The sequence below is a fragment of the Nothoprocta perdicaria genome, unplaced genomic scaffold, assembly GCF_003342845.1.
Source record: "Nothoprocta perdicaria isolate Ctin4 unplaced genomic scaffold, notPer1 scaffold_254, whole genome shotgun sequence".
Taxonomy (NCBI): domain Eukaryota; kingdom Metazoa; phylum Chordata; class Aves; order Tinamiformes; family Tinamidae; genus Nothoprocta; species Nothoprocta perdicaria.
Genome location: NW_020455482.1, coordinates 91,471 through 119,282, shown reverse-complemented (window position 1 = coordinate 119,282; position 27,812 = coordinate 91,471). Strand labels below are relative to the sequence as shown.

Below are 27,812 nucleotides of genomic sequence, written 5' to 3'. Positions count from 1 at the left end.
CGCCGCGCGGCCCGCTGAGCCGCCGCCTGCCCCGGCAGGACCTTCTCGCGCCCGTCCCGGCTCCCGCTGCGCGCCCGAGCAGCTCCCCGCCGAGCAGCGAGCTCCCCGCGGACTGGAGCCTCAAAACGCGCCTCCTCTTCACGTCCCGCCGGCCCTTCGCGTGGGCCGAGCACCTGAAGGCGCAGGAGGAAGCGCAGGGCGTCGTGCAGCACTGCAGAGCCGCGGCCCCCGCGCTGCCGCCGGGCGCGCAGGTACCGCGCCGCGCCGCGCCGCCGTGCTCCAGCCCAGCCCTGAGCGCGGCTTAACCCGCTGCGGTGTTGGGCAGGACGCGCGGGCGTGCGCGGCGCTGCGCTGCGCCCTCCAGCAGAGCCTCGTGTACTGGCTGCACCCGTGGCTGCCCTGGCTGCCGCTCTTCCCGCGCGCCGGTGCCGCCGCCGACCGGAGCGTGGCGGGCAGGGCCTGCCCGTGGGCGCAGGACGAGGCCGTGCAGCAGGCGCTGCTCAGCGAGTGGTACGCGGCGCCCGGAGCCTCGCGWCGCGACGCGACGCCCGCGGCCCGGCCCGCGCGCTGCCCCTCAGCCTCCCGCCGCGCTCCGCCCGCAGGTCCGTGAGCTTCACGTCCCTGTACAACCTGCTCAGAGCGCGCCTGTGTCCCTACTTCTACGTGTGCACCTGCCAGTTCACGGTGCTGTTCCGGGCCGCCGGGCTGGCGGGGAGCGAGGTCGTCACCGCCGTCATCTCTCCCACGACGAGAGGCTTGAGGGAGGCCATGAGAAGCGAAGGTTAGATGGACCGCACACAACGAAGGTAGGTGCGAGTAACAACCTGCGCTGCCCCGGTGTTTAAAAATAATCGTTTGTCTTTCCTCTTCAAGGCATAGAGTTTTCTTTGCCGTGGGTAGAAGAAAGTAGAATCAGAAAGCAGAAGAACTCTGAAGTGAATGTGGAAGCCGAAGGTGTTCGCAGCCCTGAAGTGGACAAAAGCACCGAAGAGGCAGAGTACGTAAAAAAGTCAAAGCTGCCTGCAGCCTTCTTCATAGTGAATTCAGCAGCCATCAGTAGGAAGTGGTGCCTTTCTGACACCAGCGTCTGTCATTCCTAGGGAACCCGCTCCAAGTGATGATGATGATGATGATGAAGAAAGTTTCTCTTGGCTTGAGGAGATGGGAGTCCAGGACAAGGTCAAAAAGCCAGATACGATTTCTATCAAAATGTATCCTTTATTTGTGTGTCAAGTTCTGTTACACTTAAGTCTATAACAGATTTCTGGATCTGGAGTTAGTTGTTCTGGTTTCATTTTTTTGTTCTTTTTTTTTTTTTTTCCTTCAACCCCACAAATTTAAACCTGAACTCTGACTTTTTATTCAAGTTGCTGCTTATACACTTGAAGAACAAATTCATATTAGTGTAGAGCTCTAGTGTTGGGTTGGTTTTTGTAACTTGCTTTGGCTTGGGGCCTCTCCGAGCGTTGCACCGCTGCGATTCTTGCGTTGGGGCRTTAAAGCTTTCCAGCTTTCCCTGTGTTCCCTTTGACTCCGATGAACTGCAGCCGCAAAGAGAAAAACGAAGTGCAAGTGGATCACAGGCCCGAGTCCGTTGCGGTGGTGAAAGGCACCAACACCTTCACGCTGCTCAACTTCTTGATCAACTGCAAGAGCCTCGTGGCTGCCGCGGGCCCCCAAGCAGGGCTTCCCCCAACTCTCTTGTCCCCCGTTGCCTTCCGAGGGGCAACAATGCAGACGCTCAAAGTAAGTGACAAAACGGTTTTCCCCTAAAGACGGGAAGGCTGTTGCTTTGCCCAGCAGCACGTTCAATGCTGTCCTTGTACAGTCGTCCCCTCTGCTTCAGCTGCCGCAGTGATTTTTGCTGCTGGCGCTTGACTTAGCGTTTTGCCTGCAGTATTTTTGCCTGTCCTAAATCGTTTTCATCGAGGTAGGTCTGTGCYGCTGAAGTGAAACCCCAGTATTTCCTTCCTCTACCTCCCGATACATAAATGTTAGCTACTTCCCTGCTATGCAAATGGTTCTCATGCGCGGTCTCGTCCTCAGGCTCGCAGTATAAACGCCAAAGCGCGGGCCCAGCTCTCCTACGAGGACGTGTTCAGCCTGGAGGTCGTGGGCCCCGTCCTGCCTCATTCCCTGCACCTGCTGACCGAGCTGCTGCGCTGCGCCCAGCAAGGAGCCTTCTCGGCGACGCTGTACACGCACGAGCCCACGGCCGTGCTCAACACGCCGCTGCACGAGGCCAGCGCTGCCGCGGGGAAGGTGAGCGGCGGGCAGCGACCGCCCTGCCCGGCAGCTGGGGCATCTTCGTTAGCGACTGAGTGCAACACGGCTCTTAATCCCTTTATTCCTTGACTTTATTCCTTTATTCCTTGACTTTGGGCACCACTTAGCAGTCCCTGGGGGCTGGCGCTTCCCTGGAAGCCTCAGAAAACTACCAGGAATTCCCCAGCTGTACATGAGCAAACAGCTAAAGCTATGTTTTTTTCCGATAGAAGTGGGTATTACATTGTCTCCTCCTCTGACCTCCCTTAGGAAGCTGTATGCAGAGACCTCTCTGACTGTGGGCTGCACCCTAAGACGCTCCATCAGCTGAGTCAAGCTTCACCTCTGGGAAAATCGTCTATCCGATTCCTAGAAATGAAGGATTATGCTTATACGTGGAAGTCCTAGAGCTGCTCTTGGAAGTGGACAGAACCGAGTGCTTTCCAGCGTGCAGATGCTGTATTTACATGGATKGCCTACACGGACAGCACCCATGCAGTACCAGGGAGAACACGCTCCAACTGAACAGCACCGCCAAGAGCTACTGCACATCCCACACCAYGAAATCCTTCAAAGGACTCCTGAAGAAAGATAAGGAAAGGGCCTTGGATCTATCCTGTATTTTAGAGGGCTTTTTTTAAATAAAATTTTATAAAAGAGGATTATCTTTTGYCTTGGTCTGCTTTCAGCGTGGAAGGCCTGGATTCATTGTGCCCGTGCCACTCGTYGCCTACAGCAGGGGACAGCATCTTTGCCCACTGCTCTGTGCAGCTATTCTTGTTGCATTCTCTAACATTTGAGTTTTTAGGATTTGAGGCMTAACACCCTTTTCTTTGAGAGTACTACATCATCCTGTGGCTGTCTGGTATCCAAGGCTCTGCGTTYGGTTCAGAACAAACTCTGAACTCTTAAAATGACAGACAAAAGTCAGACACAAACGTGAGGTTCTGGCTGTAGCTGCCTCAGCAGAAAAGACTATAATCCCTTAGAACTGCTACTCYAACTACTCTGCCCATATCCATTATCTTAAAACAAGCTAGAGKGCTAGAGCATAATACTTAAAATACATCCTGACTCAGCACAAGCTACAGCAATAGCCCACAGCTGTGTCACAGTGTCAGTTGTGACACTGAGAGGGCCCAGGCAGTTGCTGACCTGTGTTGCCCACACCAGACCTGACGAGCTGGCTGCAATCTGTTACGTGCTGCTTGGAGAACTGTGTAAGACCATTTAGTGCACCACTATCATGCGATTTGACTGCTGCAGCAAAGACTGGTGCTCTGAAGAACGAGGTGTAAATAACTTTTTGTCACGGYGCTTATGCACCCAGGCACCATTTCTCGTTTGGTTCAACTGATGTTGCGGTAATTCCCTTTCGGTTGGTGATGAATCTTTCCAGTTCATACCCAGAATAGTGAGGGAGAAGCAATGCTGAGCATTTCCCTTGGCTTAACATCAGACACCAACCCTAGTGTCCACTAGGCCCTGCTGCAGGGGATACCGGCAGACCGGGCTGCTGAAGGTGCCCTGCTGCTGGTTGCTGCATTTCCCTCTCCGGGTGCTTTTCCAGGAGGCTGCCCTGGTGACTGCAGTGCCTTTTCCAGCAGCAAGGCAGGGCTCTGCAGGCTGCTGCGAGCACCGTTCCGTCCCCTTTGCTGAAGGTCATCACCGACAGCTCCCGGCACCCCGGGGCATTCGGCTTCCCCGCTCAGCACCGCCAGCAGCAGCAGCTTCTGGGCACGGGCCCCACTGCACCAGGCACCAGGAGCAGCGCACGCGAGGCGGCTGCGGCTGCCCGCGTGGGAGAGCAGCGCAGCCTTCAGCAGGGTGGTAACTGCTTTGAGCTGCAGCCGGGAGGCAGCCCCTTCCTCAGCAATACACACCTCTGCTTTAAGGGCCCTTGCAGTTTGGTTCATCACATCCAGCTGATGGAGACATAGGGAGAAAAACTAGGGCAGTCCCTCAACTCTACAAGTTCATTTCTACTAGGACGATGGTCATTAAACTGAACCTGCAGTCTTGTAGTCTAGAGCTGTAATTTCCCACACTTAGTCCTGCCTTCTTTCTCATGCACTTGCCCCCCTTAGCTCCCCCTCCTGCCATGCTGGCTTTAAGTTGTAGCTTCTCTCCAATTTGAGCAACRAGTGCCAGTTGTCTGGGGTTAAGAGCTCGTCCTGAAGAGCACRGGGCGCTCCTCTGCTGCAGCCCTGCTGCTGCTCTTCCAATGACTGCAGCTCTTCTCCCTAGACACTACCACAAATCCCACTGCTCTAGGGGTGGCTGGAGTAACTTAACCTGCCCAAACAGCTGAATTTYCAACGAAACTATGATCTACTTGGGAGAACTAGGGACTTTAGGGGTTAGTTCAAACATTTATGCAGCTTTTGCACTCAAAGAGGCAATTTCAAAACCCTCCCCTTCCCAGCTGTGCCGCCTACCTGTCCTTTAAACAGTAGAAAGTGGAAGGCTGACAAGAAAGGGTTTTGGCAGATGATGGCTAAAAGATTGAGGGCACCTGTTTCAAAATGTTCTCCTTCACTACAAACAAGATGGAAACATTTCCCCTGAAAGATCTGCCCTGGAAGAATAATTTTGTAGCACAAAGTACRTGCATTGGCTAAGCAGTTCAGGACTTCTGCTGGAAGGACTCCCAGACTATTTCCCTTTAAAGACCGTTGAAATGCTGCAGAAATAACCAGGTTCCCAGAGAGTGTTTCCTAGTTGTTCTTTTAATGTRTGACTACTTGTCTACGCCTGCACGCAAAGGATACTCAAACTGATTCGAATTTACAAACTTAACAGAAGTTCAAGCATCATTCTAAACAAYGGGCAAGAAACTACAACAGAAACCTTAAAATTATAAATGTCATAATTAGGGTATCACAGTTTTTGAGATCGTTTTGGTACACCTTCCTTATGACTGGGGTTAAATTTACACACAATACCATGTCTTTAAGGCATGAAATCCAGAACTTGCCTTTTTTTGTTTTGTTTTGTTTTGTTTTTAATTGAAGTCTTCTGTCGGATTGAATTATCTGCTCCTTGCTTGCGAGATAACAGGTATTCCTTTACATCGGACACGAGGCGTATGAACAAAAGAGACCCAGACAAATTAACAAGTACAAGATTGCATGTTCCCCGATGCGGTAAGATACGGTGCAGGCAGCGCTTACGTGGACAGCATAGACTCAACAGCAGAATCAACATCTCTGGCAATGCGGGTGCATCAAAATCAGAGCGCGACAGGAGCCCCATCAGGAGCCGCCTCCCACGTGCCCAGCTCCTTACGCAGAGCCGCAGGGAGCTGCAGGGATCCAGGCTTCGGCTGAGGCGGGTCCCCGGGCACGTCCTTCCGCCGCTTACCGTCCTCTCGCCGGTTACCACACACCTCCCAGCTCCCTCAGTAAGGAGGGAAAGGGGACCTAAGAACAACAGGTTTACTCAGAGTCAAACGGAAAAGAAGTTTAATCAAGACAAATACGTCCACAAAAATTCTCATMAATTCAGGCATTTCTAGAGCGCTTTGATAGACTAGTAAGGGGCCCTACTTCTGGGGAACGCTTGGTGGGGCGTTCAGGACATTTCTCTGTCATTCCCTTATGGCATGTGCAAGATGAGACACTGCTACTTGTCCCTTTAGGCTACTTGTCCCTTTAGGGCAGAGAAAGAGGCTTCGTTCAGCACGGCCGAGAGAACACACAGTAACTTTACTTCAACGGGTGGGAGGTACAAGGAACCCCTCATCTCCAAGATCCCCCAGGAAAGCTCTGGGCAGCAGATATAATAAGAAATGACCTCAAAAAGACTTACCAGTAATAAGGATCTTGACTATTACAGACCATCAACCCTGGCAATCTGCTCGAAACACAAACCTGGCAAGAGATGGAAAACGCCCTTTGCAGCCCAAGCTTTCCTCTCACATTCAAAGTGTGCACAGCTAAAGTATTTATTTTATTATTTTTTATTTTTATTTTTTACAAAGTCTTTTGGCATCCTCTCTGCTATAAAACAGCCAAAGCTCTGGATCAGGCTGTTTCCTCGAGGGCCGAGTACCATTACAGAAAACTAAAGCCCAAGGAGCTAATAATTTGGTAATACTCTAAAACGACTGCAGATGACTAGCATGGCTTCTGCAACCCCTAACAAGTGTCGCTATTCTTCACAATACAGGTATTTCTACTGTGCGTATTTTCAAAACTTTGTTTTGGCATGGATTTTAAGTACTGTTTACTGAGCAGTGATTAAGATTATGAACTTGTGCTGCTTTATTGACCGAGTCGGGTACAACAATTGAAGCATCATTCTGCCCCCTCCCTCCCCCCCGCAAATCCAGTTGTAGATCTGTTAAAGAGTTTAAAATTCACATGAACCACAAATTCATACAATCAACATGAGGCAGTGTGTTAATCTGGCTGGAAGAGGCAGCGTCCCTCCCGCCTTCCCTCTTTCCCTCCTCAGCACATGCRGGGAGAGACGCTTGCGGGGCGCCCTCCTCGGCTCCGGAGCGGCCGCGGCTCCGTGCATCGCCCAGGGAAATCCCATCGGATTTCCGAGGGAAATCCCCTTGGAGCAGAGCGGCCTGGGCCGCAGGGCTCCCGCCGCTCGCCCGCCCTCCCCGGGGAGCCAAGGCCGGCCCGGGGCCGAAGCCGAGTGCCCTAAGGAAAAGGAAAAGCTGCATGGCCTTTTTCCGGCCCCAGGCAAAAGGGCGGGAGGAGCTTGACCAAGACCAGGGGAAACCTTGCAGCAGAGTACAAAACAGTATGAAAGAGTTAACATTCCATATCGAAGAGCAATTGCATGAGCTCTAAAACAAGGGTTTGGATTACTGATGCCTCCAGAGTCGGTTGTCTGATTTTAGTCATTTAAGAAATAATTACATCACTAATGTAAACAATATAAACATACCAAAAACTAAGTATGATTTAAATACATTTTGATGGTACAAAAGAAAAACCTGAAGGTGTCTGTACAGTTTTTACAACGTGGGAATTGCCAATGTATTTACAACATGAAGGGGCAAATACCATTTTCTGTGCAGAGTAAAATTATCTGAAATAATGTCAATATAAAAAACAATATCTAGCGCTGTGAGGCACTCCTAAACATGGTGGTAGTAGCCATGCTTTCCTTTGGTACAAGTCCCATCGCTTGGAGAGCCGCAGTTGCTGCTGTGGCTTTAGCATGCTTCTTATTAAGGCTGGCAAAAGTAGGCCTATATTCATTTCCATTGACTCTCACCTGTTGAGGAAAGGGGAAAGAAAAACAAAAACATTAATTCTCTTTATTTCAGGGGCAGCACTACATTGAGCTCCTTTTTAGCACGCTCTGTATGTGATTCTTCTTGGGGCAGACAACATTCACTTCTGGTCCGAAAGTACAAATAACCATTTCCCAAGCTGTAACAGTTAACACAAGGTATTACATGAGAAAAGAAAGCCCACCCTCTAAGGTAAGTAACTGAAGGACAAAACCAGCCAGAGTTCTACATTTACAACATCTGTCCAACAGTAAAGCCCAACAGAACACTTGCAAGGAAGAAGCAAGAATATGATGCAACAAATGACAATAATTTAAGTAACATCGGTTTCTTTATAAAATACTTGCTTGAGAGATTTGATTTGGCTTAACTCTAAAGGAACAAAACTCAAATATTAGCATTGAGATGCACAGTGCTGAATTTAATGTCATGTTAGTAGAGAAACCAACAGCAAACAAGGAAGTTCAAACTCACCTTAAAAATAAAATGCTTGCGATGATCAGGCCCACTATCATCTACCAACACAAACTCTGGTGGTGTCCATCTTCGTTTGTTACAGATCTCCATCAACGCAGAGACTGGATGTTTACCTTAAGAATTAAATGTATGTAAATTTTCAGTGTTTCCATTACAGCAATCTTTTTTTTTTTCTGAACAAGCAGAAATCTCACCTGAAAGGTCCTTCATCACACTATAATGTCCAGATCTCTTTTGTGCCTTCTCTCCCACAGCAACAAGTCCTAAGCAAAACACGAATCAAGTTCACACTTAGAATTTTCACCTGATTTCTGTGTTCTCATCAGTAATGCATTAACATGTAGAAAGGCAACAGTCTTTTCAAAAGTCTTTCAATTCTCCTTTTCTTTCAGTACTCCTTTTCCCCATCCATGCCATGCCAGACCTTCTCAACAGCTCCATGAAGACACTGAACCAGCTAGCTAGCACAGCATTACAAATTCAATCACCTGGTTTTTCACATCTGGAAACTTGGAAGAGAGGCTTAAAAAAAGAACAGTTAAATAATCTTGCCCCCACCAAATCTCATCCATTATTTACCCATGTTCTGCCACTCAAAAGTCATTCACTATTTAACAGTTTGCCTCTTAACCACCATCATTTTGAAGTACTTCTCATAAACAGTAAAACATGCAACTAGTATGTCTTTTTATCATGGGAAACATTAACAGGCACTCAATTTTAAATTTCAGTTATTTAATCTTTACACCCAAGTTCAGCCTGAATACAGTGATTGCAATCATATCTGAATATCAAGTAGCTATAAAACATGCAGTCAGGCCCCAAAGTAATGTAATAAACACAAGTTCTAGTCAAAGTCACAAATTTTAAATCAGACTTTTTTTCCCTCTTTTAAAAATCTTAAAGGAGTAAAGGGTAGAACGCACCAACTGCCAAGAGCAACGCAATACTTACAAAGTGTCCCAAGTTTCTTCCAGTTCACTTTTTGCTCTTACCATGAAGACACATAACCAAAGCATCTGACCGACTATTTTTTCCGATTTCAATCCTTACATGTTATGCTCTTTGTTTCTTACCTCAATTTGTTTCTCCTCCTGGCTTTCGTGAATTAATAGAGGAAGACGCGCGTTTGTTTCCAGTTTCTTCCTGTTCCTTCAGCTTTTTTGTTGTTTGTATTTTTGTTTTTGCTTTTAAAAGAAAACCTTTCCYTCCTTAGCCACATTTTCATCCTAAGATCTGCACACCTCTTATGCAGAGCCTCTCCAAGTAGCAYTAAGCTTCCAAAGATATGAACCAAAACAAAGTTTGTTTCTTCTTTTCTTTCTCACTGGAAGTGCTTATATCCAAAATGAGCAGACTCCCTCTGAAGAGAGGGCTCGGAGAGCACCTGCCTTCATTAACACTGCATCTCCTCACGCACACGAGGTGCCCCGCTCACCGACACTTCTGTTCCACGCCTGGCTCCGGGCAGCTCGCGCTCAAGGAGAGCTGCAAGGGGCTCTGTTAACGGGCTTGGTTTTCCTTGGCATCGCTGACTCACTGAGCTGCTTTGAGCACACGCAGCCAACAACCTACTAGTKCACAGCAAAGCGCGAGAGGAGCTGGGTTTCAGAGCCAAAATACTTTGACTGTAAGAGGCTGCAGTATCCAGTTATCCGCACAAAACGTGGTCTGATGGAAAGTCACATCAACCAGTTGTGGCTTTGTTCTGGTGCAGCCCACAGAACAGCTCTTTATCAAACTCCTCATTCTCATACCCAGTTTATTACTTTGGGAACATATTTTAACATGTGCTTTAAAAAGGTCTTTTTTYAAGTTAAAACAGGCTCCTTGTAGATAAAGTTTCAGGTCACCTTTCACTGCCATACAAATGTTAAGGGTAAGTCATTTTCTAACCCTTAGTTTCAATCAAGGGTGACTGTAATCCTCTATATAGAACATTATAAATGTGACTGTTCATTCATAGGGCATTAAGAACCCGGTCATAGCAAGGAGCTCTTCAGCTACTCATCATAGAAGTATAATCTTTTTTCAGCTGCTTCCTCAAAAAGCATGGGGGGTTCTTCAATAATAAAGATTGTCTCATAACGTATGCTGGCTGGCCCCAAATTAAGTATTGCTTATCAATACAAAATATGCTTTTTAGTGTGTGTGTGKGGGGGAAATGATTAGTTTCTCTATACAACGTAAATCAAATTTTGGAGGAAAAAAAAAAGATGAAATCCAAGCAAAACTAGGACACCTCTCCGGTTATTAGTATTTACAGATGAATTCATCATATGACAGGATCATAGGTGCCCTTTCATTCCATCCAACTTCTCTCCAGCTTATAAATTATACTTGAATCAACTGTTATCAACTTCTTTCTTCCCATCAATACTAACTAAGCAAAACTGATTACCAATAGCGAGAGCTTTACAAGTAACTAAGTAACAACGAGAACATTTTCCAAAGAAAGCTTTCTGGCCACTCACTCTGTTACCAGGTTATGTGAATTATTTTTCTTTAAATGGAAAGGTTGCACTGCAGAAATCAACAGCTGTAAAGGAATTTTGGTCACTGTATAAATTCCAAGTGCCTGTACTATGTATGCAGAGACTGCTGCACTTCTCTGTTTATACAACAAGGTTACTAGGTAGTCTTTAGTAGACTTCTTTTTTTATACAAATCACTTAGGTAAGCTTTCTCATTTTCTATCTCTTTGTATTTAATATTCAAATTCAAGTTATTATTTTCATTGCAAGGAGAAGTCAGCAGAATAATACTGAATTATATGTGCTTTAATGTCATCTTTTTTATATACTAAAGGTTCAGTTTTCTAATATTTGGGACACCACCAGTATGTGCTTGCTCTCCTGCTGTCAGTGTTTAAGTGTTTCTTTTGATAACACCCCTAAAAGGACAACGAAGGCAAAAATCACAACTGCTGAAACGTTGCAGCTTTTACTTAAAGCATTTAGGAGTCCTTTAGAATTGCTTATGTGTTTCAGACCAAAATCTTTCATTAACATGAACTCTGAAAGCAGAGCTCGTGATGAATGTGCTGGGAAGATGGTCAATCATATAAACCATGATGCCCTTTAAGAATATATATATAAATTTTTTAAAAAGCCAAATCTCCTGAATCAAATTAGGTAAGTGCAACAGTTCTCCACCGAGGGCCAGGCACTATATAAGGAAGGTGAGGAAATTTTGCCCAAGAAGCTGCTAGAAGCAAGCAGGGACATMTATCACTGTAGTTGAGCAAAGGTACCTGAGCAAGAACCAGATTACGGGATGGAAGCACAGAGAATCTTTCTGGAAGACCTAAAAAACTGTATGACAGTCTATTCATGTAACGACTTCAGCTGAAAGGGAGGAACAGCTCAGCTCTGTAACTCCCAGCTCTTATTTCTGTTCTTCCCTCCAGTTTAAATATGATTAAATACTCCATCTTATATCCTGCCTTGCTCCCGGCTTCAGGCACCTTCTTTAACACCAACCAGAATGGATGGTTCCACATTAATTTCCCTGTCCTGTCTCCATAGAGCCGACCGATGCATATCCCTCACTTAAGAACCACTGAGAAGTATTTTGTTTTTAAAAAGGTAGAAGGAGAATGATAGGAAAAGTTTAAGGACTTGGTGTGCAGGCATTAAGGCCAAGCCCACATATAAATCAGCCAGGTCTTGAGAAAACACACTATCAATACCATTTATGTCATTCCTTTTATGGTGAAATGATATTTAGGCAAAATAGCAGTAAGCTTTTTCACCTTCAAAAACGAGAAGCCACGTGTGTGTTTATGCAGCCATAAGACATTTCCAGAAGGGCTTACCTTTCCGATCCGTCTTGAAGTCAACCATAATGGGCTCCACGCTGCCTTCCTTGTTTTTTCCCAGCCCTTCTCCTTCTCTCCAGCCCATTTTTCTCATCAGCTGAGCTCCCATTCCTCCGGTTACTGGGGCTGCTCTTAAGAACTGATCCTATCCAGAAAAATAAAAGTAACACAAGTCCTCAAGTTAGCGGTGGGATTTAAGAGAGCAAGTCGGAGCTTCCAAAAATSTTTCTAACAATGTTTCATAGATTCAACTCAAATGAATACAGCTTAGCTTTATATACATTTACATTTGGTATAAACCAGAATTCACACGCAGACACACGAGACACAAATCAATACTTTCCAAAAAGAACAACTAAAATTCTAAAGCAACCCTCAAGCAATCCTTAAATTCAAAAGTTGCAGGTGACCCATTTCAGACGTACGTATTTAATAAAATGATAACMGCTTATTTTTAAACACACTACTTTGCTTCCAATGTCTCTCTTCTCATCTTGTGAAAGGAGGCAGTGTTAACTGTTTAACTGGCAACATTTGTGCCAAGTGTACCTAGTTATTGAACAAAATACAAGCACATTTAGTAATGACATTCAAACAGTGTTTAGGTGTATTTTAAACATAAAAAGAAAAAAAAACTTTTCCATTTTATTATACAGCAGTTGCACATTCARGTTTTTACTCTGAAATTCCATATGAAACACATACAGTTTTTTCTTTAAGGAAAAAAAAAAAAAAAGAAAAAGGTGCTTAACCACACAGTTTAGCAGCAGCAGTCGTCACATTGTCTCAAATCATCATTAACATAATAGCCGTTAAATGCCGAAAAGCTTATCAACAGAAATTTTTTAAAAAATCTCTTTTGATGTAAAGAACTTTAAAAACTCCTTAAATGTTTACGTACCTAGGCCTCGATGGCCGCAGTGTTGTGAATAGTAGGGCTGGCATTGACCGTGGCAAGAAGGCAGCTACAAGGATTTGACCCTGAAACAAGTTTCCATATAGAGGGGTGAAAGTTCACAGGTTATTCTGTGAACTATCATCTCTCTTCTGCCCCACCCCCTGACCCAAGTAAGTAAGGCAATCATTTCCATCACAGCAAAAAATTGCTTGTCTTAAAATATACAAGTTCACACACTGGCACTGGTAAGTCCGTCAGTTATTTTGCACAGGAGATCAGGTGATACAATGCCTGGCATTCTGTTGAAATTTTACTCACTACCAAACCAAATTAATAGAGCACTTCTTCTTTGGTTTGAGTTGGGATTGCAAAAGTAAGCGTTTCCAAGCTCTGGAAAAAAAGACTGATAAGTCCTTGGCTTTGATTCGTATTTAAACAAGAACAGAAGCCTTACTTTTGCAGAAACTGCAGATAACGAATGTTTAAGGGAGGGGATTAATTTTCCAGCATTGGTAACTCACACACACTAATGCTGTGTGTGTGTAATCCCCAGCACTCACGGTTAAATGAAAAAAAAAAATAATGCTAAAGATTGTGGTAGGTCTTCTCGAATATTTATCTATTAAACAATGAAATACCTATCAACATGCAACCAGATGCTGCACTTAATCACAGGGTGCTCTGGTGGAAGAGCAGAGAGGCTAAGCCCACCTCTCCAGTTCAACTTTTCCTTTTATTTTTCTCTTTTTGACTGGTGCAGACCATGCAGTTTGTGTGTACACAGAGACAATCAGTTTGCTCGATACGAACTGCCTCAATCTATACACCTAGAAGGGCTTTTACTTACTTCCATTTTCATCCTCCCCTCTCTTTTCCAGGAACCTCTCATAAGAATAGGGCAACCATGCCGAGAATGATACAAACCCCAGTCAATGTCACCCTGGGTTCCGATTCCTCTTTAGTACCTGCTTTGCAATGATAGAATTYGCAATATCAGCATCTGTTTCATTATCACCAGTGTGCAGTCAGTTCACAAATGAAACACAGCGCAATTCCTCAAGGAGGTCACTTTTCCATTGCACAGCTTTCTCATTGGGCCTGCAACCATACTGGCTCTCAGTGTGGCAAACTGGCCAGAGGGGCTATAGAAAGGGGAAGGACAAGAAATCAAAATACTGTGGCTTAGAGTTTGGTTCAGAGCCTGAACAAATTCCAGACCTAGGAAAGAAAAAGTTCTAAATCCCAGGATGCATTTATTTAAAAAAAAAAAAAAGTGAACTCAAGATCTTATTCTCATGTTTGGAGTGAAATTTCAAGCTGTATTAGTGTTAGGAAGGCTAACAGGAACACAGAAGCGGGATATAAACTCCTTCTACGAAGGCTAAGAGCTCAACAGGCCGAGGCCCACAAAGGCGTTCAACGGTTACTCCCGCAGCCCTGCAGGTCTGGCCTGTGGGAAAGATACCAGACACAGTAAACCCCGTGTGCCTCCACGCTGGGTTACTGTCAGCTGAGTGAGCTCACTACCGACTAAGTGGTATCCTTCCTTCCTTAAGCTAAGTATGAGTAAGCCAGCGGGAACCCGCGGCGACAGCGGTCACCCGCGGAGCTCTACCTTCCTCCCAGGCTCTTCCCGCCGGCAGGTGGGGACGGAGCCTGGGCCACAGCCTTGGATCAACAGCTCCTCCTTGAGCAGGCGGCTCCCTGCGGTAAAAYCTCACCTCACAAGGGGCTGTGCAGCATTTTGAAGTAAAACTGTTCCTCTTTAAACAGGGAAACGAATTTGGAAAAAAATGGTAAAGTCAGCATCAGTATCAAATCTGCAGTGCTTGGATTAGCATTTAACAGCTTAAACAATTAACAAGGCGACACCTGAGAGATGAGTTTACAGCTTTGTGTCTGTCTGGAAGACAGCACAAGTGAGACCATCACCAGGACTCAATTGCAAGAGCTCTCTCTGCAGGAAAGGTTACATTSAGTATCAAACAGAGCTACTAAAATAAGCACTTGCAAGGTCATAAGTATTTAAGAGATTCTTAAATAAATCATCAACTGTTGCCCTTTGAAAATAAAATATCAATTCTTTCTCACAAAGCTGACAAGGCATTGAAAACTTAGGCGGGTTTCTTTCTTTCCAGTAATATTTCATTTAGCAAAAGACAACAAAGCCTTAAAGGCTACAGGGTGAATGGTCTCAGTTGTACCTCGGTGGGTTGCCACCTTGAAGATAACTTCGAGGTTGACTCCAAGCTCCAATTCCAGAACCAGGAACGTACATTTTCATTCAGTGAAACCTTTACGAAAGCAGCTGCGTTTTGCACTAATTGGTGCTTTCAGAGCAGCCACAAACTCCCTCTGGGATAAGGAGGAGAATAACCTCCTGAAGAAACCCATCAAATGCCTTATGTGCGCTACCTGCTTTGGGATTTTTGCTCGTGGCTTTGCACTGGCTCAGTGGAAAGCAAACTGTGGAAGAGCTGAAGTTCCTCTTGAGGATCCAAGCGGGAGCCACTCTGGTATAACCAAGGTATGGTTGTTTTGCCTTGCCATCTGGCCTTCCATTCTTAAGGAAATGTAGTACTATTGTGCAAGGCACTAAGCACAGAACAAGGTGAGCGGCTGCCTTGTCAGAAGGTCAGCTTGGCAAGGCACGTGCCAGTCCTCGGGGAAGCGCCTGCCACGGCGCTCGGCTTTGCCTCTGCTGCCACGTGAGCTTTACTCACCTGCCCGGGCTGCGCTGGGCAAGAACGCAGCACTTTCCCTATGGAGACTTGCCACACTAGGCACGGTATCCTAAGGGCCACTGTGAAACGATATGCCGGGCTCTGGCACAACTAAACGAAGCAAAGGAAACCCAATGATCAGCCTGTGCGTCTGTGCATTTGTAAAAATGATGTTTTAGCTTTGGCTAAAGTACTTAAGGGGATCAGTCATGGCGAGAAAAAAAAAAAGAAGCAGTGCTGTTGGAAAAGGCTGCCTAAGTATTCCTCAACTGAATTTGCTCGGGGGAAAAAAATTGAACTCTTGACCACAYTTACAGTACCACAGTATCAAAAAAAAAAGAATAAAAAAAATCCAAAAATGGCCTCCAGAACAAATAAATCCTATTTGTGAACTGATTACACCAATGACAATAAACAAACAGAAACTGCTTTTCAGAAGAAACAGATAATACCGGTCATAAATCTGTTTTGGAAACCTAACAACATACTATTTAAGACTACTGTTCAGGACCCTCTGCATTAACATCATAAAATGAGCACATCAGGTTTCAAAAACAAAACYGCACTTCTATAATTGCTGTATCAGTTACTCAAATCAGTCACATTAACTCAGAACTGAATCCCTCTAAGCTTCAGGAAGTTGAAGCTGCAGGCGTGTTTTGGTTTGAGCACATATTACCTCTCCAGAAMTCTTGTTAGAAATGAAAAATAAAATACCGAAATCCAGGAAATGCAAAGCGAAGACTGCACTCATCAAACCAGCTCCACAAGTACTTGGTTTTCCCTTCTTGCCACTTAATTTTTATGTGTAAATTAGATTTATTAACGCCACTTGTTTTGCAGATTTGCTGCTCAGGTATCTCTTGCCAAGTCCGAGGTGTGTACACATAGATGTTCTAACTCTGTGTTTACTGAGAGCCCAAGTTTAGCCCCCTTCTGCTAAAGGGTGCACGTCCTAAAGGCCTCTGTAGCGCTTACAGCAACATCCTGAACAAAACGCCCTCCTGAAACTACATTTTTTGGTCACAAGTTGTGCACTGGTTTATATGTACTACATACCTCCCAAAACCTCRCAGCCCTACTAGCAGATGAAAATTAAAATATGTAAGTATATAATGATAATATATTTTTTTTGTAAGAGGGTGACAAAGGGAGCAGAAGTTTGATTTCTCAGTGCTGTATGCCACGTAACTGACTGGAACAGAGTTGAACAACTTCAAGTGCCTGAGAAATACAACCTGGACTTTGCATTTCATGGCTGGTGTGTATTCACRTCACTGAGAAAGATAACATGCATTCATAACCCACGAGCCCTACTGCACTTTCTGTGAAATCATCCTCTAAGCACAGGATGCGATTCCACATKAAGTTCATCAACCCTGCGCTYTGTGAAGGCTTTCRCAGGCGCCACCGTTCCCAAACGGASGAGGAATCCTGCTTAGCCCCTAACACGTTTTGAGGAGGGTGCGTGACTGAAACTAGTCGTCAGCCCATGAGTTTGATGGCAATGTGCGTGCGAATATGGAACCTGGAAGGGCAAAAGAAGTCAAGCTGAGGAATGCAGGAAAGAGGACTCTGCCCTCGTCGTCTTCACCCAACAACTCTTCTGGTGTTTACAGTAGCAGCCTCCTCTCTGAAAAACCACAGGATGCTTGCCAGGGAGGACATCTACCACTGCAAACCATTATGGATTTAGAGCTATGGAAAGGGTGGAAGTGCTTCTACTGGCTCACTCTCATTTCTCGATTCATCAGAATGCTCAGCCACACTTCCATTCCTCACAACAGTCATGTTCACAAGTCAGACAACAGTTTCTTCTCTCAGTTTTCTCCCTAAAGTAAAGCACTTTAGSGGAGCAGATCACAATAAAGGTTGAAGTTGAAACACTGAGGGAAAACACACTTGCCTTCTCCACTCAGCGTTATTTTGTTAGCAGATGGTCCTGTTGCTGCAAGACACAGGAGACCAGAGAACCTCAGGGATGGAAAACTGGATGAGAAGGGRGGGCTTGGGAAAGAGATGATGATGATAGGGACACTCTCCCATTCCTTTGTCTTTGGAACCACTTGAGGAATGCAGAAAGGGAGAAGCCCCAGACCCTGGAGCAGAGTTTGCTCATCTCTTTCACAAGCATCTTGGCAGAAAAGTTCTCCTTTTCACACCAATCCATCTCCCCGAGCAATTTTCATTTCTAAGTTTCTCTGCCAAAGACAATCACTGTAACCAATTGGAGCCAACAACTTTTTTGCAAATTCARAAGTTATTGTTAAAATCACACTTTATAATAGAAATACATTCTATGTTCAGTATTAATACTGAAAAATGCCCATAAGGTTTCCATCTAGCAAGTGACTTGGATCTTGAAAATAAAGTGGAAGAACAATTAGTTCATCTTGGAATATATATTTCTCATTTTAGGATGTCATAATCCCAGGCTTCTGTTCAGTTTACACGGTATTTTGTGAAAAAAAATCTACTTAAGTCTCAAATCTAACCTGCTGGCTTTGAGGGCGGTCCTAACACTGGATTCTGGAAGCGAAAGCTAGTACAGCTTGTCCTCAACTCCATTATTTGCAAGAACAATCGCTGTAACTCATTATTCTTTTGCCTAAAAGATGGCTTTGCTTGAATTCCTCAGTTCTACTTCTTGAGGAGAACCAGTTCACATTCATTTTCAAAGATGATGTATGAATTATTAAAMTTATAAAAAAGGCATGTATGTATGACGCATCGCACCCCAATAGAAAGCCCGAATTACTCTTCAGTAAGAGGTTAACTATTTCAGTGCATAATGACATTAAACTTACTCACCCAACTGCAACTCCTGTTTTACTACTCGAAMTACTTGGCTCCCAGAAAACACTGGTGATGCCAACAGAAGCAAAGCAGCAATTGGACAGAACCAAGTCAAACAGAACAGCAGTTGAGGGTCTGGTTCATTGAAGCCAACACCAAAAGATCATTGACTTCAATGACTTCAAGGACCAAACCTTGCCTCATCTGTCCTCGATCCTGTAAACGTCATGATGGACCTACCACTGCAACCAATATCGTGAATGTCACTTCAGTGTAAGATAACAATATGTACAAACCAAACTTACTCATATACCAGACGCACGTCTTACTTTGGTACACTAGGTAGCAGAAATTTGAAATACCATGATCAACACCTTAACACACAACAAAATGAACACAGCAGCAGCAAGTATCTAAATTGAACAAAGACACTGATTTTGACATGCGTGTTGCCATAGGTTATCAATGTTTAAGGCACATTTTCTGTGTTTTCCAGTATTTTCACTCGCATTCAATACAAGATATTTGCACAAATACGTCTGTGTAACTTCTACCTTTCTAATCCATGCTTGGGGACCACTGTTGGACAACTCCTCGGAGGACAATATCTGTGCTCCAGTACTTCCTGTGAACTGGCCAGGTATGGAGTTGGACTGAGCCCAGGCGTCGATCTACAAAACAAGTATCATTGCAAGACCAAAATCAAAATTTGCACGTTCTTTTTCTTAAATCTCTGTTGTTTCTCAGTAATGCCCATTTGATCTCTCACCTGCTATGCCCATTAACACTCATTTGTAAACAGATGCTCAGAAAAGTAAACCATGTTAACCCTAAGGTAGGGCTCATGGTCCACTCCCAAATTAGTAATACTAAGTGCAAGTTAAAGATTTTTTTTTAAGTGTTTGTCCTTAAACTGAGCTTCCAAGAACTTACAAAAAATTTAAGAAAATCATCTGTTTTAGGGAAAAAAAGTTTAAGTTAATGAAAATGATGATTAAAAAGCACAACATACCTGTTCCTGTGCACGATTTAACATGCACATGGCCTCTAAATCAAATGAATTCTCATTAAGCCTTTTCTGAGCCACTGCTCGATCATTCATAGCTGTGGTTATGTCCACACCCTAGGAAGAAAAAGATTGTTTTTAAAAATATATCACACTACAATAATACCCATTCACAACTGGAAAAAGCTGTTGCAGATTAAATGCTACAAATTCTAGAATGTTGATTTACACATTGAAACGTTGGTTGGAAACGTTAATAGGTAATTTTAAAAAAAAATCCTTAAGACTTTGTATCAAATATATACAATCTGGGATTTCTCCCAAAAGAGAAAACCTGAAGTACAGAACCCTGCTAAATTTGTACCTAATGTACAGATAAAATATCAGATAATGTATTTTCAAAGAACAAAGGTTTTGGTCACAAAAAGTTTTGCTTTGTAATACTTAAGTAAAGGAGCATATCACAGTTCAATGGACCCAACAGATTTAAATATAACTTAGATAACAAAATTTAAGCAAAAGAACTTCTTAAAAAGCTATTCACTTGTGCATTCTACTGGTTATTCAAACTAGAATTTGAAGTAACACATTTTAGAAAAATTACACTAAGAATCACATGCATACCATAAACTGGTGCTTAAAAGGCCTTTAGACTAAAAGAGACTCTGGAAAAAAACAGTAGAACGAGACTGTAAAGTCAGAAAATTAACTGGTTTGGAAAGAACTTTACATTTGTGCTGAATTAGAATGATGCTTAATGGGAAAAAGGCAATCATCTCCCACRTTTAAATTGATTCTAAGCTAATCAGAACTACTTCAGTGAATGTATGGAAAAACAAGARCTCAATGCAAACTTTTGCTTCTTGTGCAAAAGTAGTCAAAAAAAAAAAAGGAAGGTGTAACTAATTATGGCTAGTTTACAGATCATRTAAAATTACTTGTGCCTCTAACTGATGTGCATTTTATGGATCATCCTATTTCTACGGCAGAAAAAGAATACTGTTCAGATTACTTATTTGAACACGAGCACGTGAAGGCGACTGAAAGGRCTAGGACTAGTCAATGCACAGGAAAAAAAATCTAAAAAGCAAGAGGCATATAAGTTGAGTATTACTGTGTAACGTTATCCTTCTTAAGTGTTCTAAAATACATTTCTTTTTTTTTTTTTTTTTTTTTAACTTTGTATTACAAGACTCCTATCGTTGGTTAGCGACCATCTCATAACCTTATGCTCTCACGTTACATTAGAACGAAGGGCCAGCAGAAGAAACTGCAACTAATTTCAATCTGCCCCTCCTAAACACAAAATACAGTTAATGCTCAAATTTACTGYCACAGAAGATAGCTCAGGAACTTTGTAAATATGGAAAGTTGGTAAAAGAGAGACAAGAATATCTACAGTTACATAAAACAAAGTTGATATTCTTTATACTGTAGCTATCAAATCTTAACATTTATGGATGAGAAAAGACAAAAAAAGAAAACTTTAACTGCTTCAGACAAGGTGTTTTACAGAAAGGGATTTTCTCCAGGATGATGAGTCTGTACCAGGTTGCTGAGGCATCTTGCATTGGCCAAAACACTCATAATCAGTCWTTTTTATCAAGCTGACTTCAATGTTAATTTAGTGTCCCAGTTGATGAAAATGCAGATTATAAACAAGGCACAAGCACAATTAAAAGAACTTTTAAAAGTTTAATAGTCGCCTAACGTGACAGTAACATATATAAAGGAATGTCTGTTTACAATACACACATTCTTGTGTTACAWGTCCCCCTCACCCAGTTAGAATAATTCATATTACTTTTGTAGTGTGTTGTTTGTGAAACTGGTTCAGGAGATAGATAAAAGTTATTTCTACTCACCAAAAGCTTCAATCCAGCAATACACATAGGCATGCAAGTAGTCCACTGAAACCACTTTGGGACCACTCACATACTTAAAACATACATGTGTACTTAAGTGCTTTACCGGACTGGGGCCTATTAGCAGATACCCTGGTTAGTTAGAACTCCCACACACTGTCCCCACACATGGCCAGGCACCATGCTGGAAACCAGCACGGCTTTGTTTTATGTCAAGACGCTCGATGGCAGCTTTCGATCTTGGAAAAAAAAATGTCCACTTGAAGTATGAAAAGGTGTTATTATGGAAGCAGGTAARAGAGTTCACGGTGAGCGTGCTGTTCCCTTCCAGAGCTCTGCCTTTCTGATCCTGAGTTTTAACAATGTTYTCCCCACAGAAATGAAGCACAAGCATAGAAGCAAGAAGGATCTGACAATAGAAAGCAGGCGTTCTTTGACACACTTTGTAGGTCCACTGATACATAAATGCATTTACTGCATTTTTAGGTCAAGCAGGCTTCTCTATATGAGAGTTACTGCTAGATATTCTAAATGTGAATACTTTTTAATTCAGTACTTTCAGATTTTCAAATACAGCCCCTTCCTCATAGGTTTCCCTGGCTTCTAGAGACATGCTAGATCACTGACAGGCATGAGTTTTTCCTCCTTCTGCTACCATCACAGGTAGCTATGGTAATAGTATAATATTCTCGTAAAACCATCAGTGCTAAGTTAACAGGGCCACTTTAGACCTCTTGTTTTCTACATAATTGTGTGACCCGAAGAAAAACAAATCACCACCAAAGCAATTATGCATGACTTTTTAATGTCAATACAGACTTCCATCTGAATGATCACAACTAGATTTCCAAGTTTGCAATCACATGAAATGGATGGAGGTAAAACATGTCAAACTTCCTGAGGATCCAAGCACGCTCCCCCACTACCCTGCTAGGGAGCTTACCTCACTTACGTTTGCTCAATTTCTTCCCCAAAGGTCCCCATAACCGATGTAAAATGCGGTTATAAAATTAAGCAGAGAAGCCCCCTGTTACCCTTCAGACTCCCTGGAGCAGCATACAGGGATTCTGTCACTACGAGAATACTCCTGTATTGCAAGGTTATGGATTGCCACACCCCGGGGGACAGTATGCTCTGCTGTCAGCTAACAACCCTCGAAATCACCCTTAACACAAACCAAGTTAAGGTAAATGCAAATAAAAATATTTATTTACAAAATGTAAAAACAGACAACATGTTTACAATCATTTATAAAGATACAAGCGACACAAAGAAAGCTATATGTTGAATATATTTATTCCAACATCAATTTGTAAGGCCTCTTCTATACACCCAATACACAAGCTATCAGTGCTTACCTAACCTGTTTGTCAAAGAACCAGGCCTAGTGTCTCTGGCAACCTGGAGGCAGACATCTACAGAGCTTGCCTGCACTATGAGCAAATCATTAACCATTTGAAGGACAAGACTTTTTACCACCTGGTAAAAACATGGCCAAATGTTAGTATAAAAAGTTTCTATATTCTCAACTTTGTATATATATATTTATATATTTATATATATTTACACACACACACTCATAAATTGGGAATTATGGTCTGCAATGACATTTAAAGAATGCTTGGCTCATACTGGCTCTTGCCAAAGACCAGCCAGACAAGTTTGCATCCACAAGGAGACTGCAGCAAGTTTGGTGCCTGGCCCTCAAACTCTACCTTTGAGGTATAACATAAAAACATCTCTCTCCAATGAGTTAAACTCGGCCACTGCGCCTTTGGTGCTACAAAAGCCACAGAGGAAATATCGTCTGTGCTTCGGGGAGTAAAGCATACAATCTTAAAATATTACTGAAAGACAAAATGCACCAAGGTTGAAAAATGATTTCATCATTTCATTGAAGCCAAAGCTTTCTTTTTTTTTATTTGTTTTGAAAGATATGAGAACAATTCTTCAGATGAAATGAGGTGACATCAACTTGAAAAAAAAAAAGTAACATCTCCATCTTAAATATTAATTTCATTAGAGAAAAGCCCACAAAATATTTTGAAGACATCTCAAGAGGTAAAACATTTCCTTTTTTCTCCTCCAGTCTATTTTGTATACAATTAGACTTTCTTTTAAAAGGGTCGGTAGAAGACAACTGTATGAGCAAATGTGACTGAAAACTTAAAAGTGAGTAGATACATCCAGATGAAACGGCAGTTTTCAAAATTACTTTCCATCTATTTTTAAACGGATTACATTTCAATTCAATATTAYTGCTCTAACATTGGTAGGACAATTTCAATTAACTCTTTCAATTATTATCGAAGTCTTGGGGTATTAATCGTTGCAAAAAACAACTTGACAAGAAGTTTGTTTCTTTTGATCTCCAAGCAAAAGCTTATAAATTCTATCGACACAAAGAAATGACTAGTTGACAAAAGCACACGCTATCAGTACAGGTTGCTTTCATCATTACTCACACTAACATTGTGAGCAAATTCAAGGACTGCAGCAGTTCAGATAAATAGCTTATTAAAAACGTCAGACACTACCTACACACGCGTTTCTTTTTTTTCACAGGCTTCAACTTGGCACCAGATTGAGCAGGTAACACCTTTTTTTTTCTTATGGTATATGCTCTCCTGTCCTTCCTTACCTCAATGGCTGGTTTGGGGAAAACATCATCCTTGCCATCTTCTTTGCCTTTTTCAACTGGTACCCATTCTCCATAGACACTATCTACTTCTTTTTTCCTATGCTGAGACCCAGACGAGACAGGGAACTCCTTTGACAGGCTGACCTGATTTTTTGGTTGTGGTGGTGGTGCTGGCTTTATACTTGGAGTCTTAAAGAGAGAAAAAGAAAAAAAAAAAAGGAAAAATTAAGAATTGAAACTGCAAAATATTCATTAACATGTTTTTGAGAAGCAACTGATTGCATACATGTGGTGGTGAGTTTTCACAAAAGAGTCATCTTTCCTAACTGGCATCAATCTGAAAGYATTTTAAACAGATTGTTTTAATTGTCTAGCTTTTGCATAGCCCAAAAAATGTGCAAGAGCAACAAACTACAGTGTCACAAAAGAACAGCCAGATGTTGAAATCTCTCCAATCAGCCTTAGCAGACAAAATAAGCAAAACTTCATCCCTGCAAGTAATCTCCCTCTCACTTTCCATCTCATCATAGGGAAAGGAAAGACCTTATCTGACACAAGTGCATTTTGTAATGCAGTCTTCCCTCCGCCCCCTCTAAGTCTGTAAACAAAAATTTGGTTCTCATATCCACATGTGATAAAAACCACACACTTAACCACAACTTAAATCAAGTTCAAGAGACTGCCTGGCAAGTCTCTTCTGGCAAGAAGCAAACAGAACCCAAGACAACTCAAGATCTTGGGAAGCCTCTAATATCAGAGAGGCACAGATGGGAACGTAATCCAAAAAGAACAGAAAGGAAGACGTCAAGAGGGTCTCATCTATAGAGCAAAGGCAGAAGAGCCCATACCCACTAAAGAACCTGTATGGAAGCCTTTTTTTGAATTTCATCATACAGTACAAAGTATAAACCTGTTTTTATCTTGTAACTTGTTAGTGATTATTTTGCATATGCCACAAGTGACRTTTATTTATATATGCATACATATGTGGATATAAATACCATTTATTATTTTCACTTGGTATAAAGTAATGCTTTATACAAAATCCAGAGAGTCTTCCAAAAGCACAAAAACAACTGCATAGAATTGACCAAAATACTCGCCTAGAAAAAATCTAATCTATGCTTCAAAACATGCAAATATCAGATATATTTGAAGGAAAGCTCCCTAGTTTTATTTTTTTAATATGCTTCTCATAACCCAGAAAATATCAACACAACCTTTCAGTTGCTATTTGCAAATTCATACTAACATTTTTGCAATGAGAGTGTGAAGCAAAAGTCATTCTCTTTCTTATGTTCATGTTTTGTTAYGTTTTTGTTATGTTCTTGCACCTTTTCAACACGTACAAGAAGATATAATTCAAAACAATTTTAATCCATCTACGGAAACTTAACCACAATTTCAWATGCTGCAGATTAAGTTTCCTATAGTAGCAAGAATATTTTAAGTTACCAAAATTAACAGCATTCTACTGTAATTTCATCAAGATGACAAATCATTGTTTAACTTCCGTAAAAGTACTTACACAGTTTTTGACAGAATTTAAAAATATTAATATTGCAAATTACAGAAATACTCACACTTAAATTGAAAAAAATGGGTTTTGGTTCATTGAGCTTAAAGGGATGATTATAGAAAGGACGTTCCTCCTCCTCTTCGTCAGAAACATGAGGTTTATTCACTATCACGTCATCTGTACTTTGAGCAATCTTTTTGCATTTCTGGAATTAAAAGAAGGAGAAGGGGGTACACAGCTCTCAGTAAAGTGTACATCAAAAACGGATAAAAAGAACATTTTAACAACATTTATTTTTAACTAAGGTGCCCCAAAAGGTATAATCTCAGAAAATCTTCTATAAATACACTCTATATAAGTATCTATAACGTTATAGACTTGTTAGACCTCTACCATATGAAACACCTAGCGAAGTCTGTCTAGCTTGCATATTTAGGCACTCATGCTGCAGCTGATTTCACAAGCATGTAAGTTCTCAGATAAACTGTGCTGTCAAACTGTGCTATGCAGTGCTCGCTGCAGAGCAGGGTTTAAGGCTGCAAACGCTTCACAGTAAGAATTAACTGGTTRTTTGGCATCCCCATCACAAGCTCACTGTAGCCTGAGAGGGACCACGGTGTAAACACCGGCCTATAAATTCACAAAAACAACTAGATATATAAACCCAACAATTAAAAATAGTTTCTAATTGTTTCCATTGGTATTTAAGTATTCAGTCAGCTCCACAGACTTAAGATGTCCTCTGAAGCATTTTATGAGGCTAGCCAAGTAAACAAGACATCRCCATTTTCTATACAACAGAGGTTTGCCCTAAAAACATTTAGGTGCTATGAGGGCACTGCAAACAAAGCAGGAGAATTTCCRGAAGGAAAAAAAAAAAATCTGGCCTGGTGGACTTTTATGATGAAGAACACTTCACTGGTTATGCTGACCCACCCCATTTGTTTACCAGTAGCAACTGTAACTGAGTCAGTCTGAAATAAATTTAAGAAGATTAATCCAACCTAGAATACTAATCTAGACTCTTTCTCCACAAAGCTAATTGACATCTGCAGGGACAACGACCAATTCTAACAAAATTCAAAGAGAATTAAAATTCTAAAAAGCCTAAGAACTAGAATTCATACATTTTCATGGAATTAAAAATATGTTTTCATGACATTTTTCAATACAGAGAGAATAAGGGTCCAAACAAAGCTCACAGAATTACAGATTGACTAGGAAATAAAAAAAAAACAGCTTATTTTCAAGTTTAATTTGAAAATATTGTTCTCACTTACCTCAGTGAGCTCCTTTAGAGTATCTCTTGATGACTTATTGGACTTGTCATCTTTCTTTTGAGATAACATGGGCATCAGGCTTGGTGGTAAGGGAACGCCAGACTTAGCACACATGGCAGCTGCATTAGCTTTGGCTATTTCAAGTAGCTGGGCCTTGTCTAAAAAATTTTTAAGAAAAATCATGATTTTATTTTTGTTTTTCAACAGACTCTGGTTTAATATTAAATTAGCACTTACAGAAGACTAAACAAGACTAAAACCACAAGATTTTACCCGCACTATGGATTTTCACAATCTGTGAAAACTCCTAAAATTTCTTTTTAATAAAAATTGAGGGGACCTACCCAGCAAAGAAATGAAACTGTATATTTAAACACCAAGCGCAGAAGCCCRAATTTCAGAACTTAAAATCTCCAAAGTCTCAAAAGTTCTATTTGCTGCTCTTGATGCCTATTTTACTTTGCAGACTTATTCTAATTTTAGAAATAATGAATTAGTCACACAACTTCAAATTCCAAAGTCCCCATCTTAGCTATCTCTAAGAGTGTTCAAAGGCCATGAGGATGTCCCCTGCCTGGAGTACACTTATAACCAAGCAACAAAAAACACAGACATAAGCACTGTGAAAATACAATTACACACAAAAATGTTAATAACAGAACATTTTGCTTTACCAAGAAAAAAAAACAACACAGGTGACCACAGCACAAAAATGGAATAGAAGGTAAGCATGTTTAGTGGGTTCTTGTCTGATCTCAATTTGTACATGAACTACTATCGCGGCATGCACACAGCCTTACAAAAATCCCAAAGAAAGGTATGCGCCTATAATGTGCTGTATGACCAAAGGCAGATTCAAAGCTGCCTATTCATTACCATGTCCCGCAGAGAAATACTTCTGCCAGAGGAGCTTCCATGGTAACTTCATGAGGGAATTGAAAGAAACAGAACCCAAGCTCCACAAAAGGCAGCCCAGTCCCATATTATACACGAGAGGCTCAACTCTCAGAACAGGAACCTCATTTCTCCTTATAAAACTTAATAACAAAGAAAACCCAAAGTTCTTCTTACTCCAGGCACAGCAGACAGATGCAATTAATTTGGATTTTCCCTTTCCTTTCCAGATCTGCTAGGCTGGGATTTTTTTCAGAAACAACCATCCCTGCCCTTAATTTCTCAGCATAAACCTATCCTAATGGAAAGAGCCATAAATGACATACCCATGATGACAGCAAAGCCTAAGGCAAAGCAGAAAATGAAGCACA

At 42.2% G+C, this 27,812-nt stretch overlaps 2 protein-coding genes across 5 annotated transcripts in view; one reads left to right on the top strand and one right to left on the bottom strand.

Moving 5' to 3' along the window:
* The window catches only part of DONSON (downstream neighbor of SON), a 4,492-nt gene extending 1,565 nt beyond the window's left edge, over positions 1-2,927 (top strand). Inside the window, exons 2-9 of the mRNA XM_026040379.1 lie at positions 39-251; positions 326-510; positions 603-781; positions 874-997; positions 1,101-1,211; positions 1,548-1,746; positions 2,047-2,262; positions 2,536-2,927. Of these exons, the coding sequence (XP_025896164.1) occupies positions 39-251; positions 326-510; positions 603-781; positions 874-997; positions 1,101-1,211; positions 1,548-1,746; positions 2,047-2,262; positions 2,536-2,673 (1,365 nt within the window). The 3' untranslated portion in view covers positions 2,674-2,927. The remainder of the gene's footprint in view (positions 1-38; positions 252-325; positions 511-602; positions 782-873; positions 998-1,100; positions 1,212-1,547; positions 1,747-2,046; positions 2,263-2,535) is intronic.
* A 2,102-nt stretch (positions 2,928-5,029) lies between these two features.
* SON (SON DNA binding protein) overlaps positions 5,030-27,812 on the bottom strand; it is a 37,522-nt gene continuing 14,739 nt past the window's right edge. For 2 of the 4 annotated variants that reach the window (XM_026040382.1, XM_026040384.1), the window contains 9 exons: positions 26,548-26,705; positions 25,332-25,472; positions 23,749-23,937; positions 19,249-19,359; positions 18,791-18,907; positions 11,817-11,964; positions 8,194-8,262; positions 7,997-8,112; positions 6,899-7,503 (listed from right to left, as the gene is read on the bottom strand). In XM_026040382.1, the coding sequence (XP_025896167.1) occupies positions 7,345-7,503; positions 7,997-8,112; positions 8,194-8,262; positions 11,817-11,964; positions 18,791-18,907; positions 19,249-19,359; positions 23,749-23,937; positions 25,332-25,472; positions 26,548-26,705 (1,208 nt within the window). In that variant the 3' untranslated portion in view covers positions 6,899-7,344. Of the gene's footprint in view, positions 5,688-6,075; positions 6,138-6,898; positions 7,504-7,996; positions 8,113-8,193; positions 8,263-11,816; positions 11,965-12,720; positions 12,801-18,790; positions 18,908-19,248; positions 19,360-23,748; positions 23,938-25,331; positions 25,473-26,547; positions 26,706-27,812 lie in introns of those variants that run through there. The other 2 variants (XM_026040385.1, XM_026040386.1) reach the window with 2 other exon arrangements.